Here is a 17,900-nt window from a genome sequence, read left to right as displayed (position 1 = left end):
ATTCTCAGTGTTATGATGTTACTCTCACCCTTAAAGCAATGCACCTAAACCAATTACCTAAACCAACATTTCATAGCATTAATCAATCATATGGCTCTTGAAAACCAAATGAGTTAGAACAGAAATCAGCTATGCAATTACAGAACCGTTTAATGTATCATAGAGATGAAGATATAACAAAGGAAACAAAAATGACTCTTAACAATAACATTCTGCAAAAGGCAAGCACAACCCAACATATATTTTCATACATTAGGCTTCAGCATGAAACTAGCACTTTGAAACTCTTAAAAGTCAAAACACATAGAGTTCAGCCAATTCCTCCAAAGAGTCAGAACCAAACTTAGGATCTGCATTTTCTAGCATCCACAATAGATGATCAAAGAGAACCACCTCACAGTTCACCACCAAAACACTTTCATCACTGCCCTTTTGCTTTGACTTGTTGATGAGAGCTTTCAGAAGAGGATGATTCAGATACTTGGAGCTTATCACATACCGTTTCCTTGTGCTGCCAACAAATAATACAGTTTCACAATGTTCACCTTCTTGCATGCCATTTCCTTCCCGTAACTCTTCCTTAGCAAACTTGGACCTTAGGCTATTAAATGATGAAGATCTTCCTAGATGCCTTGACAAGCTCTTGCACTTACTAAGTATTAGATTGAGCTTTTTCATGCTTTTTGTTTTTTGGTTGAGGCCTTGAGGGGTGTTTAATTAAGATTTACGGAAGAAGAGGGACAAAGAGAGGGTTGGTTTAGGGAGAAACAATGAATGAACACAAAGAAGATTAAAATACACTCACAATGAAGTGTATTGTCCTTTTAAAGAGTGAGTGAGGTAGGTGCAAAGTCATTATATTGGAGTTCTAGAAGTGTGGGTTCAATTTGGAACCAAACCTTTTTTAGTGACAAACAATTCACTGCAAAATTTTATTGGATCAACGGCAGTCACACATCGTAAATAAGATTAGTCTCTGACTCAGTGGATTGAGAGACACCGCGGTCTCTGATCCATGACAAAAAAAACAAATAATCTTTTTATTTAATAAAATAAGGGTGATAGTTTTATCTGACATGCATAACAATCAGACAGACAGACATAACTGAAACTGTTTTCAGTCATCACTGGTTGGGCATCCAAGCACAGAGCCCATTGTTTCTCTGAACCCATCTGCTTCTGGCCAATGACTTGGGCCCCACTCCTAGTGCCCATGCTACCTAGAAAGAACTTAAATTAGAACAGAAACATGTAGCATAAACTAGTCCTAGATAAAAATAAAAAGGGAAAATGTACTAAGTTATTGAACTGTTGATGATTTTATAGACTTTGGAGAATTTTAATAGTAAAGACCAAGATGTAAATTTTTGTTTAAGTAAATTAATAAAACATTATTATTTTTATTTTCTGATAAAAATCTCAAAGTAGAAAATGTTAAAGATGATAAATGCATTGTTGCTGTGTTAAAACCAGCATGAATTTTCATAATAAAACCAAGTGTCAAACTTGTTAATGCACTATATAAGTAAAACTAGAATGGGCCAGAAAGATTCTGAATTCCACTACAAGGTAAAATAGAAAATATGTACATTGTGCAAGTTGTATTGTAGTGTCTTTTTCGTTTTTCTTTTCCTGTGCATGACTGATATTTGCCAGCATTTTCCAAACAGGTTGGTTACACTGTTCTCAGAACCTAGTCTTTTTCTGAGGTTACAAGGAACATAGTTTATTTATGAGCTCTTATCACTTACGTAGTTGACTTCATTTTTGCTATGTAGAAACTAATAATTGCCTTACATGACAAGGGTGATAATTCAAGATAACATCTGAGATAAAAAGCCATTATTCTGACAATTATGTGAGATGTGCTACTTCACAAAGATATTTCTTTGCTATAAATATCTAGAAGATTTCATAAAAAATAGAAAAAGGGAGACACTCAATATGTGCCATGGGGTTGATGTCCCACAAGAATGGAATAACCTTGACTAGGTGCTTCTTCTTGTGGTTGATGCTTAAGATTGTGCACACAACTGTTTGTCCCCAAACATTTCACTTTATTCCTTTGACATAAGGGGCCTTTTGTAATTGAAAAAAAATACATTGATAATGTAAAAGGTTTTACACAATCATTCAGTTCACAATTTATCATATATGATAAATTAATTGACTTTTAAAATAATTATCTTAAAGTAATTCAAACAATAATTTATAATTGAATGACAGTATAAAACTGTTATATTTTATCAATAAATAAATATTAAACTCTTTCCAATTTATGTTCCAATTAGAACAATATAATTCATTAGCTAGAGATGGTGGGAATGAGCAATACGTTGAGCTAGTTTTAATATCAACACAATTCAATGCATTGCTCAAGTTGCATTTACAACTCATTAAGAGGTAGCACTTAACACTGAATTTTGGCTAGTTCTGAAACATATATCACATCATTGCCGATTTAAGAATAATAGCTTGTTTGGAACATTCTCTTTTACAGATTTTAATATTTGAAGCATACATAAAGGGCGACTAATTAGTTCTAGTGAGAATAAATAAGTTCAAATGGTTGTTGTGAAATTTAATACGACATCTACATATAACTATTTGAGACGACACATATCCATCAATACCTTATGCTAAAATATAATACAACTATACAAGTCTACAATATTTGAACTTATTCATACGAATATTATAAAATGGAATTCAATGATCATCTCTTAATAGAAAACAAAGACATGTAATGCTCAGCAAGTGTGTAACTTCAACTTTGAAACGAGATTAAGACATCTACATTTTTTCTTCGGTACCAACAAAATATATATGGTGTGCCTCCCAAAACAAGAAAACATGAACCTCTTTTTGAATGTTAACAAAAAAAAGAAGTTATTTATCACTGTTTCTGGTACTTTAGAAAGGTAAAAAATTCACAATTGATTCCATTTGACATTAATATGTACAACATTAAAAAAGTTATTTATCACTCTTTCTAGTCCTGTTTTTTTTTTAAAAAATTGTATTCAATATTCCTCTTTTTTCATTCTAAAAAAATTCTTTAATTGTTTAACTTATATTACACTAAAATCTTCTCTCTCCTAAACATCATTTTTTTTAATAATTTAAAAGAAAGTACACACATCTTAGTCACATGATTTATAATGAAAATTTATATCTAAAATATCCTCATCTTCTTCCTCTTAACTCCATAAAAGACATGATACCATTTTCAACCTGAAAATATTTTAACACTCTTTCTTCTTTTTTTTCTTTAATTGGACGTGAACCATCTTATTTTAACACTCTTCCTTCTTTTCTTCTTTTTTTTGTTCAACTTTTTTTGTGTGACTTGAATCGTTTGATTGCTACGTTTTTGTTGGACGTATTTCCAGTAATGCCTATTGATTAAATATGGTTCTTTACTTCAAATTTTAGTATTTTGTTCTTGTATTTGTGTTTTTAACTCATTTCTTTGAAATATTTATTTTTGATGGCTAGGTGTTTGATATAATGTCTCAATCAAAAGCTATATTTTCTTCAAGTGTTAACAGCAATGAAATAAGAGTCAAATATTAAAAAAAACTATTATTACCTTAAGAAAGATTCATTTTGTTAATTTTTTTATTGAATATTTAACAAAAATATTTGGATAATTTTGTCTACTCACATATTTCAATTGACATTAGTCAACGGCGTTAATAGAATGGGATAAAAGTAATGTAAAAAAGAAAGAGATATCAGATGTAATTTAAGAAAAATACTGCGGGTGCGAGTGTAATATTAAGAAAAACACATGAGGTGCAATATAAGTAAAAATAATGCACAAAGCTTCACAAATGTTACGATATTTAATCTACAATTAACAATACAAATTGCATAATTAGTTAGGTGGATGAAGATATAGTTGCCAGGGAAGTCTCACATAACCAAATGAGATTTTGGCTAACAAACAAAAAAGAATCATGATGGAGGACATTTACAAACACTGCAGAATAGGGCCAAAAATGTTATGAGGTTTTGTTTGTCACCAAGAGTGTGGCACCTTTAGTACAACCCGTGGTTTTCACATCTGGTATCTAGTTGGTACTGAGTCACCTAAGCCTTGAAGTAGACCAAGAATTAATTATATAGCATTATGAATAATCTACCACAATGGGAAATGTAATTTTGGAAACTTTTATTTAAATAATACTATTTTTCTCAATATAATATTTCAACTGATATTTTTGGAAATTTAGTCATTAACTAAAAAACTTGTAATATTTAGAGGTATTTAGCGTATAAAACAAATGAAAGATTAATAGAGGAAATATATGAAAAATATAAAATTTTGCAAATAGTAAATTATAGTTAAAAGTAAAGGATATAATTAATGTAAAAAGTGTTATATTTAAAGAGATCGTTAGAATATGAGTTAGTATTTGGAGATATACAAAGTCTATCATTATGAAAAAAAAAACTAAATCCTCTATTTGTTATTTTATTTTTTATTTTCAGTTTGATTTTTTATGTTTTAAAAAGTTGAATTTAATCTTTTATTTTTTTAGTTTAATCTTTTATTTTTTAAAAAGTTTAATTCAGTCTGTTATTTTAATTTTGTGTTTAAGTTGATTCTTGAATCTACTTAGAATTGACGTTGTAAATAATTTAAAAATGAACTTTTTTAATTTAATTTTCTTCCTTTTCCTCTCACTTAATTTTTAACTAAAAAAATCATTTTTAAATGATTAATGAAATCAACTAAAGGATCAAATTGAAAAAAAAAGATAAATAAAAAATATATTTTTTAAAAGATAAATGATCAAATTGAAAAAAATCTAAAATAAAAGACCAAATATAGAATTTGGAAAAAAATACAATTATTGAAAAACTATACTTTTTATTTGTAGAGGAAAGTAGTACAAAGCAAGTAGTTGTTTATAATGATAGTCGCTGTGTGAATGCTTACAACAATTGTGAAGCTTTGCGAACTATATTTATAAATGCTGAAGGATGTTCTAGTTAGGAGTAGATGTTTCCAGGTTGTGTTTGACTATTCTATATTACAATATTGTGGAGAGATCTATAATAAATTTTAAATTTTTAAGTAAAAGTTAGAATATTAATTGTTGAGATATTAAGAATTTGCAATTCAGCTATCAGCTTACTAATTAATTTTTTAAGTTTTCAATTACTTTTATCAAATATAATATGTATTAGACATTTTTATAAAACTTAAATATGTTTATGATTCTTGAGATATATCTGAATTTTATTTTTAATCCTTGCTAAATTTTTTCTTTACTTTTATTCCTTAATATTTGAAAAAATTTATTTATTTTATCTCCATCGTTAAAATTTATCCTTTAACTCGTGATGTGACCATTCATTTTTTAAAAATCAGATATATATCAAATATATATCAAAGATAAGAAACATAACATAACTTTTCTAGAACCCTCTCATATATTGTCAATTGTCATCATATTTCATAAAATTCTTCTAAAAAAATTATATTAAATTTTCATTTTTGACGGAGACTAAGAAAAAGGTATATTTAACTGTATTCAAAGTGTTGATGCTTAATCCCATTTCAAATGTAATAGTATATCAAAGGTGGTGTCCTTAGTAAGGAATAGAAGCTAGATATATTTTTTAAGATTAATGTTAATCGTTAATTTATTAGTTTTTTTTAGAAAAAAAAGTTTGAAACATGATATTTTTTTCTTTAACTTTTCTCTTACTCACCCAATCAATTTTATAACTTTGGGGCACAAATGAGTGCATGTTGCAAAGTGACAAAAGATATGCACGTGGAGGATTTGTCCAAGAGCCAAACATCTTTTCCACATGAATATGATCCGATTCCATTAATTTGGCGGGTATTAATTGAGTCCTAAACATGCAATGAACATTTGCTTAACCACAGACAAGCATTGTGTGAGGAAGGTATGAAAATATCTTCGTGTTGCCATATATGTTCGTAATGTGTTAATTGGTATTTAGAATATACACTCATTATAGACATATGGGTATGGAACATAATGACACTCATTCTTTGTACCAAAATTATTGAGTAGTGCTTGTGCCATGAATCATGTTCCGGTTTCATTGGTTTACCTTGGTCTTGTTTTTCAGCCAAATAAAAAGCAATAATGTCCCATTTGTAATGTGTTCATTATTACTTCGTGTATTTCTACAAAAGAAGTAATTAATTAGAATAAATAACTCTTAGAATGAATAATGTGAAAAGTCTAAGTCAACCTTAAAAGTTAACACAAGGGGTTGAGTTGGCTAAAAGTTAGCTCAAGAGATGAGGGTTATCCCTCACTTATATATTCTACTAATGTGAGATTATTTTTAATCGATGCGGGACTTGAATTATTTTTAACGATAACCATCCCACAATATTCTTCTTTACTTCTGAATTTTAATATATGACTATTATTAGTCTATTATCATGTAATTATCGTCATCATTACCATTTACTAACAACAGATAATTATTTAAATAAGAGGTACACGTGCATGCATGGGGCAATTGATCCAAGGGAAGGGCACGCACGATGATTAGCAAGATCTGCTACTGTGGGGCAAGAGCGAGATCAAGCACATGCAACATATATATGTAACTTAAGTTTGCATGATTTGTTGGCTACAAAAGATCTCTTTCATCATACTCTTCCAAAAGTTGAAAATGTATCGTGGTGGAGTTGGTTAACTTTTCATAAACAAGTTTGTGGAATTGTACTTTTGTAGTTTCATAAACTTATGAATTTTCAGAATACATTACAAAATAATTATTTGTGGAAGTAAAAGAATAGAAACTGCTTACCCAAAACGTAGAACAAAAGGGAAGTAAAATATTTATTGGGTTAGGGAAAATTTAAATTAATAGTACATAAAAAAAATAAACTCAATTTAAATCTTGGAACATTGCAAATTTTTCAGTTTCAGAAATTAGATTATGAGAGCATGGAATTTTGCAAAAATTAACCCCTATTTTTCTTTATCGCTTTTTCTTTGGGGGTCAAAGAGCAGCATAACATGCAATGACCTAAATGTTGGAGAATTTGACCTAATGATGTTGGCCCATGCTATTCACACGTCTACTTTTACTCTCATGCCATCCGCTATTATTTTAATTAAATTAAAATACCTTTCACAAAAATTAGTTTATGTAATGTAGAAAAAAGGGGGGGGGGGGGTGTTTATAACCATATATTTTATGAAATTAATTTCCGTGAAATCTGGGAAAAATAGAAGTGTAAAGGTGGGAGTAAAATATAAAAGTCGAAGTGTGTGTCGGGTGGGGTTGTGAAGAGCAAGCAAATTGGGAGGAATGAATAACATGGGCCGCTAAATTGGGGGTTGCTATCTGCCTCATCTCACTTCTAATGGCCCCTACCAAGGGGCTCACACCTATTTTTTTTTTCTTCTAAAAATGTCCTTTTCATGGAAACACGATTCTATTGTACAACTATATAACGAAATTGTGTTTTTGTTATGTAATGAGGTTAAAAAAAATACAATGAAAATATGATTTTGTTGTGTATTTGTCAATGAAATCGTGTTTTTGTTAGATTAAGTGGGGGTGAAAAAATATATACAATAAAAATATGATTTTATCATATAATGTACAATGAAATTGTATTTTCATTGTATATATTTTTTTCCTCCTTAACAGAAACACGTTTTTCCATGTGATCTAGAGTTGATAGGGAACACAAACTAAGGGAAGGAGTTGTGGCGGTGCGATGGTGTTTGGACATGGTGGTGAGGATGTGCGATGATAACTGGGTAGGGGTTGCTTGTGAATCTGAAGCCAAGAGGGACACTTGGGTGGTGGTGCATTCAGATTTGCCCTATGAAGGGGTCGCATGACTGTGGTGATGTATAGAGGTGGTGGCATGCGGCGTTGGTGATGGGTTGAGAAGAAGTGAAGGGGAAGATGGAGGGATAAAAAGGTCTTTTCCATGTTTGTAGGTGTCAACAACAAATGAGTTTGGGCCAATAGCAACTCCCGCTAAATTTTAAGAAAGGCCCAAAACCAAATATTCTAACCCAACTTCGCTTAATGCAGTCTCTTTGTTCAGCAAAGACAAATAAATACACTTACGAGAAAACGTTAAACGCGACGGTGCCAGCAACAACAGCAAACTCTTCTCAGAGAAAGCCGAAGAGAAAACGAGCTTCAGCTAGAAGCGATCCCGAACTCGACCGTCTCGACGCGCTTCCGTGGAACTCCGCTCTTCCTCCTCAAAACGACGACGACGACGACGCTTTCTCCTTGTTCATTGGCTCCAACGAACTTGAAGGAGGTTCGTTTCGCTTCTGGAGCCGTTACCTGTTTTTTTATTCCAATACTATATATATATATATATATATTGCTTGATAATGTTTGGATTTTATTAAATGAACTTGAGATTTAGGCATTTGTAGTATAGCTGAATGTTCTGCTTCTTTGCATTGGTGTCATTGTGAAGAACAGTGTTGGTTTCTAGGGTTTACTAGTTTCGCTTTTGCTGTTATTTTATTCTGTTTGTGTTTTGTGCTGTGTAGGTTTTCTTTCGCTCGAGGAGGTTGATGAGGCTGAGTATGGTTTGAGTATTCCTGAACCTGAAGTTAACAAGAGGAAGACGAAAAAGAAGAAATCTGAACAGAACGAAAATTTGAAGAAGCAGCAGCAGGATGGAATTGATGGTGCTTGTAGCAATGCGGTGGTCGAAGCAGAGTTGGATGAGAGTGTGAAGTCTAAAGAGAAGAAGAAAAAGAAGAATAAGACAACGAACAAGAAGAAGGATGCCACAGTAGACCAGACAGTTGAGCAGTCAGATGCTGGTAATTGGTTGTTTAATTATGTGTATGTGTTAGTATGCTAGTATATGTAATGGGAATTGTATGTGCAATGTTTATAGTTGAAGATGAGAAAGATGCATTCTACTGTTTGCTATATCTGATTGTAGGCTTAGATACTAATGTGAAGGATGATGGTGGGGAAGAGGACGTTGATGAAACTGAATGTTATGCATGGAATGAGTTGAGGCTTCATCCGCTCCTAATGAAAGCAATATGCAAGCTTGGCTTCAAGGAACCAACACCAATTCAGAAGGCTTGTATTCCAGCTGCTGCTCATCAAGGGAAGGTTGTCTGAAGCTCTTCTTCAAGGCACTGTATTGGGTTTTGTATCCTAAGATTACTAGATTCACTTTAATGAGAATTCTTGTGTGTGCATTTGACAGGATGTTGTTGGGGCTGCTGAGACAGGATCCGGTAAAACACTTGCGTTTGGTTTGCCCATTTTGCAACGCCTTTTGGAGGAGAGAGAGAAGGCTGCAAATATGGATGAAGAAAGGGGTGAAGAACCTGAAAAGTATGCTCCTACTGGTTTTTTGAGGGCTCTTATTATTGCTCCGACTAGAGAACTAGCACTTCAGGTACTTATCAAGGCTTTCTGTTCATTTTCATAATTTTCACAATGATGTTTATATATATTTGTTTTATATGACTAGGGTGAGAAGTTGAAATTTTTATGCTGTGTATTTAGTTTTATAGTAGTTGCAAACAAGTCTCATATGGTTTAACTTGGGCACCATCCTTGTCCATCTTTGTGAGTAACTCAAATGGGATTTAATTACAGCGATCCTGAGTTTTATGAGGCTGATAAAGGATTTCCTAAGCTTTTATCAGAATGGGTGGGTCAAGGTTATCTAATGGAACCTCCTGGTTACTGGCTACCAGTATTGTTTTATTTGTGGAATCTGGTTTCAGTCAAAGCATAATGGGTTAACCTTAAGAACACTTGCAGTAACGGGTGGGAGATTTCAAGTGTTGTTATTACAAAAATCTGGTATCTAAAAAGGCTATCGGACTTCAAGTTTTGTTTGAAAGCTGAAACAAGTGCCAACAATGAAAGTTTCAGTATTGAAAATAGTTTACTGGTGTCTGTAATGCATACTATACTATTGAAATTATGTTGTTTTAGTTATAGAGGAAAGAAGAAAGATAAAAGAGAACAAAACATTATTGATGATAACCAAGATGTATTGCAAAGTATTGATGTGCTGAATATGTTCATAAAACCTAAAGCACTAAGTCACTAACAATATGTTCACTAATGTTAACTAATCAGGGAAACCAATCCTGAGAGATAACGAGGAAATAAGGAAACCAATCCTAGAGATATTCTAAAACATGATAAGATATTTTCATATATTTTTAAACACATACCTAAATGAAATAAGTGAAAACATTTAGCACCTCGGAGGTTTTTGCATCAATTTTTCATGACCTCAACTAAGATAAATATGCTAAAACTTCATATGCAGTTTGTCTAGTAACCAATTTATCACGCTTGATATTGTCAGACTGTCAATAATTCTAACTGTAATTTCCTTTAAAAATGAATTGCTCATTTTTAATTTTTGTAGATTATTGTTGTGGCATATGGTATTCTGTACTTCTGTTCACTGGCTCTGCTGTACTCATGTTAATTTCTGTTATCATGGAATTCATTGTTAAACTTAAGAATTGGCTGTGCTGACCTGTAAAACTTTGGAATCTGTAATTAAGATAATAATCTGAAAATCTTCATGGTGAACATGCTTTCTGGATCCCAACAGTAATCATTAATGATTGAAATGGTCAATTTTCTTATCTGGTGTTGTAATTTCCTTTTCAGGTCACTGATCACCTGAAAGCAGTAGCCAAGCATATTAATGTTAGGGTGATCCCTATAGTTGGGGGAATTTTAGCAGAAAAGCAGGAGAGACTTTTAATAGCTAAGCCTGACATCGTTGTCGGGACTCCAGGAAGGTTATGGGAACTTATGTCAGCTGGAGAAAAACATCTAGTTGAGGTAATTGTTAACGCGATGCATTATGAATTTGGGTATCAATGAATTTATATTTGCAAGAATTATATTATTATTTTTGATGAATAATAATGCATTAGATAATTGGCCAGTGAGAAAGTATAGTGGAAAATTGGAAGCTACTTATCTGCAGAATTAAATAGAAAAAAAAATGAATACTGAAGAAGACAAAGAGCACCTAAATAATGGGCTCTTTGCAATTCTTGATCCTTATTGTGCAATGTTTATGAGCCATGATTAAGCATGCTGTTATGATTTAGATCATTGCAGAGTGATATATTGCTCATTCGTAGCTAAATATTATACTGTTTAATGACAATGTATGCAGGCTGGATGTTGGATATATCATTTTGCCCATGTTTTTTTTTTCCTTTTTTTATTCTTGATAGATAACTGCTGCAGGATTAATGCAAGGTATGTATAAATAGACTTGACATTGTTTTCATTGAACGCCATTTTTGATGTCAACCATGTTGATTTGCAGTTACATTCATTGTCTTTCTTTGTGCTTGATGAGGCTGATCGTATGGTACAAAATGGTCATTTTAAGGAGTTGCAGTCAATAATTGACATGCTTCCCATGTCCATCAATTCCACCGAAGATAATTCTCAACATGTGTAAAGTTGTGTCACAGTTTCTAGTTACCAAAGAAAGAAAAGGCAAACTCTTGTTTTTTCAGCAACTGTTGCACTATCTTCTGATTTTCGCAAGAAGCTAAAACGTGGCTCAATTCAACAAAAGCAATCATTGACAGATGGATTGAATTCTATTGAAACTCTTTCTGAGCGTGCAGGAATGAGACCGAATGCTGCAATTATTGATCTTACTAATCCGTCTATATTAGCAGCTAAGCTTGAGGAGTCATTTATTGAGTATGTAAATTCATATCTGAACTCTAGAACTGGAACTCGAGTTTTAGAAAAAAAAACTTTTTTTTTATTGATATAATCATTGTTGACCGAAGTTTTTTGAATTTATGCCCACTATTGTGTTAGGTTACATAACCTGGGGCACTTGCTTTTTATTCCTTGTGCAAATAGAGTTTTAGTATAATCTTATTAACTAGAAGTCTACAACTTAATATCCACGATGAAGTCAATAAGTAAAGTTTAATATGACATGAAATGCAATTTCTGTTTGATGATGCAACGTTGATTATTTATTGCAGATGCAGAGAAGAAGATAAAGATGCCTATTTGTATTATATTTTGACTGTCCATGGACAAGGCCGCACAATAGTTTTCTGTACGTCAATTGCAGCTTTACGCCATATTTCTTCCATTTCTTGGCGTCAATGTTTGGACTCTTCATGCCCAAATGCAGCAGCGTGCACGTTTGAAGGTTTGTGTCCTGTTAGAAATATAATAATATAACACCATTCATATGTCTTCATCTAAGTAGTTACAGTTTTTGGTATAGTTGCTTCATAATATAGTATTAAAGCCCTAGTTGATAATCTAGTCTTCATACCGGATCATTTGTAGATGTCTATCTATGCAAACTTCATGCAATAAATGGTCTGGGCATGTGCGGGGGGTGGGGGATGTATGTACCACATTGGTTAGGAATCTTATCAAAATGGATTTGATGATCCTCCCCATACCCTAGTTGATAATCTAGTCTTCATACCGGATCATTTGTAGATGTCTATCTATGCAAACTTCATGCAATAAACGGTCTGGGCATGTGCGGGGGGTGGGGGATGTATGTACCACATTGGTTAGGAATCTTATCAAAATGGATTTGATGATCCTCCCCATATTGGTTAGGAATATGGCCAAAACACTCCTTAAAAGACTGGAGTCATCCTCCTATTGGGGCTAGTTTTGGGCTTGAGTTAGGCTTGGTCCATTTTTAATATGTTAATATTGCCTTTGTGGTTGTCTAGAGTCTAATCCTCATTGTCTCCATTCCTCTAACAAAAAAAGGTCAATTTCAACATCAGGTCATTAGTGTTAATCCTTTTCCTATTAAATATCATTGCTCAGAGAAAAATAGACTTGACTTCAGAGCTTTGGATTTTCATTTTATCTAAAAGGAATCTTTGGTAATTAGAATACTGAGTAATAATTTAAGAATTGAAAGAAGGTAATAAAACAAACTTGAAAAATCCCTAGTCCTAACTCTTGTTTTGAGAATTTCTATACTCAAATAATGCTCCTCAATTTCTTTTCTTAGTAACTTTATTTCTATAAATAAATAAAGTGAACCTAGTTACTGAATTTTAAAAGTATATTGTCCATCCATGAGCATTGTGTGTGTCTACTTTGTCTCTCCTTTCATGGGGCATGGAACTCAGATCCTTGAAATTGTGATTAATTAATTATCTTATTACTGAGTAATCTATTAATTTAATTGAATGTTGCATTTTATTTCTCTCATCATTTTGCCCCTTGTTTGATGTAGGCCATGGATCGCTTTCGTGAAAATGAAAATGGCATACTTGTTGCTACAGATGTTGCTGCAAGGGGTCTTGATATTCCTGGTGTTAGAACTGTTGTTCACTATCAGCTTCCACATTCAGCAGAGGTATGCAATGCCTTGTTTCTTTGATTCATATATTTCTATAATCTATATATGAAATCTGGAACTTTTCTTACTTTTAGGTTTATGTTCATAGAAGTGGAAGAACAGCCAGAGCTTCTGCTGAAGGTTGTAGTATTGCTTTAATATCATCAAGAGATACATCAAAGTTTGCTTCATTGTGCAAGTCATTTTCCAATGTGTCTTTTGGATTGTTTTAAATTTAAGCATCTATATTGGAGATATTAAAGTTGTACTTTGTAGCTATGATTTTAATTATCTCTTATTCAAACCAGTTAATAAAAATTAGTCAACATATGTTTTTGAAGAAAAACAGCAATTCATGCTGCTTCATCTAGACCAAAATAATTAATTAATTTAAATTTCTGTATATTGTCTTGGTCATACAGGATAACTTTCAGCGGTTTCCTTTAGAGAACTCTTATGTGCCAGAGGTCCTAAAACGATTGTCTCTTGCACGTCAAATAGACAAGATAACAAGGAAGGAATCACAGGTATACTGATTCACCTGAATTCACACTGCTTTTGGACTTCATTCATGCAACTTGTGTATGATTAAAATGATTTTGAAATCAATTACCTACTCTGGCAGATTTTCTTGTACGCCTTTACTTTTATGGGTTAAACAGTTAAATTTCTGTTTGCTTTTTTACCTCCTTTCTGACCGTCTCTCTATTCAGCAATTCCTGATTGAGTCTTTAATAGTTATAGTTGTATATTTGTTAGGTTATCTTATCCTTGTCTATTTCTTTCCTTGTTAGGAATGTTACACTTCATCTATTTCTGACCAAATGTGTACTTTTATTTTTGAATTATATTTTTCTTATTGTAGGAAAAGGCTGAGAAAAACTGGTTTGATCGGAATGCTAGCTCAGTGGAATTAGTCACAGAAAATTATGACAGTGAAGAGGAACAAGTGAACAAACATAAGCAAATGAAGATCAGCTCTAGACAATTGAAGAAATTGCAGGAGGTTTGAAACTTTTTTTTTAAATGCAATGATGTATAGTTGTTATTCCCCCCCTTTTCCAATTTATTTAATTCTTCTCAAATCATACAAATTGCAGGAGCTCAAAATGCTGATTTCACGTCCATTACAATCAAAAACATTTTCGCATCGATATTTAGTAGGGGTATTATCCTTATTATGTTTATATTTCACCCTAGCCCTTACTTTTTGATGTTATTTATAAGTATTGTAAATTCATTTGTTACCTCTGTATATGCAACCTGGATGAGCTAATAAGCCAGTTTGCTTAAACTTATTTGTTGAAATACGTGAGCATTTAATAAAATAAATAGTTTTATATTTTTTTAGTGTGTTTGTCGAAACTGCTTCTGCTTATTTTAAGAAGCAAATCCTATCTGCATCTTAAAAAATGCTTATATAAAAAGTACTTATTTTAAAGTTGCTTTTGTAAGTTTAAACAAACTCACCCAATATTTTTTTTATAATAAAAAAATGATTATTGACATTTTTCTGTTGGATAAGATAATATGATAATAAGTTAATATTTTAAAACTGATTAGAGAAACATTATAGGAACATGTTTTCCATTGTTTCTTTTCTTTTCAACTTTTACCTTGAAGGTTTGAGGGAAAAACTCTAATGTAATACTCTCTTTCCAGGCTGGTGTCACACCCCTCATGCAGGAGCAATTGCAACAATTAGCAAGGCAAAAATTAAGTGATCACCAGGGTTCAGGACTTGGCAAAAAGGGAAAATTGGTAGTGATTGGTCAAGATTGTGTGGACGCACTTCAGGCACTTCGAAGTGCAGGTGAAGAGGTATAATATTTACCATTTTTCATACTCTGGCAATTTTATTTTTTTCTGCTTTGGGAATTGTCATATATGATAAAATTTCTGACTTCAAATAGGAGATTTGCCTGCCTGATGTGTAAATTGATGATGCTTTTTCTTTATTGTCTATTTCTATTATGTCATGATGTTGTAAATGTCAAATATGCAGTAGAAAAAGAGCATTGTGAATATTTGCATTATTCTTCAATTTTCTTTTTTTTCCCTTCTCCCTTCTTTTCTACATTTGGCCTTCCATTTCGTAATATTTGATATGAAAAAAGCTGTTGCCGAACTGGAAAAAAAAAGTTAAAGACATAACACCAACACACGCAATAACTAACAAAAACTAGGACTAGAGCCAATTTCTGCCTTAACCTCATTTTTAAACCCAATTATCTTGTGTGATGTGATCAATTTTTTTGACTTATCACCCTTTCTCCTCCCAGGTGCGAATGGATGTCAAAGATTTGGCAGGAAAACAGAGAAATATGCAGAATTTAAAAAGAAAGCGAAAAGAGGAGAAAAAGCGTAAGTTTTTAGTCTTGAATATCTTTTCCTTACTATTTAATTTATTTTTCGCTGAGCAATATTTGTGCTTCTAGTTAGTAAAAGACTAAAAATTCTGGTATGTTGGTCCAGGTTTGCGTGATCAGCGTAGAAAGCAGAAGAAAAAGCTAAAATACGGGAATGAATAGAATTTATATACATAACTGAGCCATTAGGTAAAATTTTGCATCAACCAAAGTTGTCATAAGTTGCTGAATTTTTTAAGGCAGCGTCTGTAGTTTCTCCTGCCTAGTTTTAGTGCTTCTTATTTGAGTTTGGATATATATCATACAATATCCTGTATCGATTAGTGGATGTGATTGTGTTTATATTAATTATATCATGGGAAACCCGTTGTCATCTACTCATCTTTGATAGTTATCACGTAATAGTCATGCTTGAAGATTGCATTGTTTCTAGATGCACATTGACCAGATTTCTGGCACAGGGACTCTTGGGACTAATTTTGCCTAGTCTTCTTACTTTTCATCAAGCAAATGTTGAATGTTTTGAATAACAAATCTGGGCAAGTAATTTTTGCTGTGTACATAGACCAGCAAGGAGTATATTTAGCTTTTTCTTTTCCAATCATGTAGTCAATGATGCCATGTTCACATTCAAATTAAGATTTATGGAAATGTGAGGCAGCTGACAAGTCAATAAAATTTTGAAATAATTAGTTATAAAATCACATTATGAACTGTGTTTAATTTGGCTTACTTTAGGATTTTCAGTAAACTAGCATGTTTAAGTAAACCATTTTTTTTATATTTTAAAGTTGTAGTTTTATGAAGTACTGGAATGCTGAAAAAAAAGATATTTGCAGTCAAAGTTTAAGGACTCTTTTATGTGCATTTAGGTAAGTTTAAATATATTATTGTTGACCATTCTACATTAGATCTGTTGTAAAAGAATGTGTCATCATTAAAAGAATGATATTAAGAATTAAATAATGAATATATACTTACCTCATGCTTAATTATAATATATAGGAGGCAAAGTGTGTGGAATTTATAAAATGTGTGAAATCTAGAAAGTTAGACGACAAAATGAAAAAAAAAAGATGTTGAATGACAAAACGTGGAAAACTTTGTAAGTTGGGTGATAAAAGTTGTATATAAATGCATTTATGTCATTAGAAAAAATTCTAAGATGTCAAGTGACGTAACATGACTTTTTTTAGGCATCAATATGATTGCAATGAGTATCCACGCATTATCCACCGAGATTAATATTTTTTGAGATTTGAAGACACTTAAGAGTGGGTTGTGTCCTTCTAACTAGGTTTTCTCTATACATAAAGGGTTAGGATTTTTTTTCTCTCTAGGTCATATATATCATAGATCATGGATGTCTTTTAATCTTATTGATTAAAAATTAATTTTGTTTGTGATGTGTAACTCCTACTGGTCTAATAAATTTTTGCATATGGTGAAATTAAATACAGATTCTTTTATTAAGATAGATCGTTTTCATTCATATGAACATAATTCTGCGTCAATCCTTTGGGTTCATAAAAAGTTAAAATTTAAACCCTAATCTTTTTTATTAAGAGACTTGAAACATTACCACTTGGATTAACCTAACCACTTATTTGTACTTGACTAAATTGGTATTACATAATCACTAAATTTATATAAAAATGGGATCTAAACTAAAAAGGACAAAAATATAGTTTATCTCGCACAAATAGAGGGAGAGAGTAAAAAGTTATAAAAAAAAATTAAGAACGAATGAAACAAATAAAGAATTGTATAAAATGTTGACTGTTGAAATATAATATTAAATGATTTCGTATTAGAGATGGATTACTCGGCCAGGTTGTGATATAAGTCCTGCAAATTAATTTGAAGAAGTCTTTTCATAATTTGAAACTTTGAAACTAGAAGGGACCCAAATATAAATTAGAGTAACAGGCTGGTCCCTTTTTTAATGTATAACTGAAAATTTCATTAGGCATGCAAGTTGTATATTTGTACTATTATGCTGTACAAGGAAAAGACTTATGGGGTGTTGCCAATCTATTAATTACTGGAATAATTGATGCCCACTAATTGAATGAACAAAAAGTCATAAGAGAATGAAACTTACAAATTTGGTTCCAACTTTTTGAAGGACCAAGCAATCTCCATCCATTGCCTTTGATATGGAATCA

The 17,900-nt window shown here is 32.0% G+C and overlaps 1 protein-coding gene and 1 pseudogene across 2 annotated transcripts; one reads left to right on the top strand and one right to left on the bottom strand.

Moving 5' to 3' along the window:
* Positions 1 to 53: 53 nt before the first annotated feature.
* Positions 54 to 863, bottom strand: LOC114405361 (auxin-responsive protein SAUR78-like). The gene has a single exon (XM_028367937.1). It carries the CDS (start codon positions 676 to 678, stop codon positions 295 to 297), a length of 384 nt encoding a protein of 127 aa, XP_028223738.1. The 5' UTR covers positions 679 to 863; the 3' UTR covers positions 54 to 294.
* A 7,192-nt stretch (positions 864 to 8,055) lies between these two features.
* Positions 8,056 to 16,310, top strand: LOC114405620 (annotated as a pseudogene). Its single transcript, XR_003665280.1, has 15 exons — positions 8,056 to 8,299; positions 8,541 to 8,819; positions 8,945 to 9,123; positions 9,221 to 9,415; positions 10,660 to 10,836; positions 11,336 to 11,724; positions 12,021 to 12,193; positions 13,259 to 13,381; positions 13,459 to 13,575; positions 13,786 to 13,890; positions 14,229 to 14,369; positions 14,464 to 14,529; positions 15,026 to 15,184; positions 15,646 to 15,727; positions 15,839 to 16,310. The product of XR_003665280.1 is annotated as a DEAD-box ATP-dependent RNA helicase 13-like (transcript).
* The last annotated feature ends 1,590 nt before the right edge of the window (positions 16,311 to 17,900 follow it).

Source organism: Glycine soja, chromosome 3 (genome assembly GCF_004193775.1).
Source record: "Glycine soja cultivar W05 chromosome 3, ASM419377v2, whole genome shotgun sequence".
Classification (NCBI taxonomy): Eukaryota; Viridiplantae; Streptophyta; class Magnoliopsida; order Fabales; family Fabaceae; genus Glycine; species Glycine soja.
Note: the sequence above shows the minus strand (reverse complement) of the source record. Positions and strands in the feature narration are given on the sequence as shown.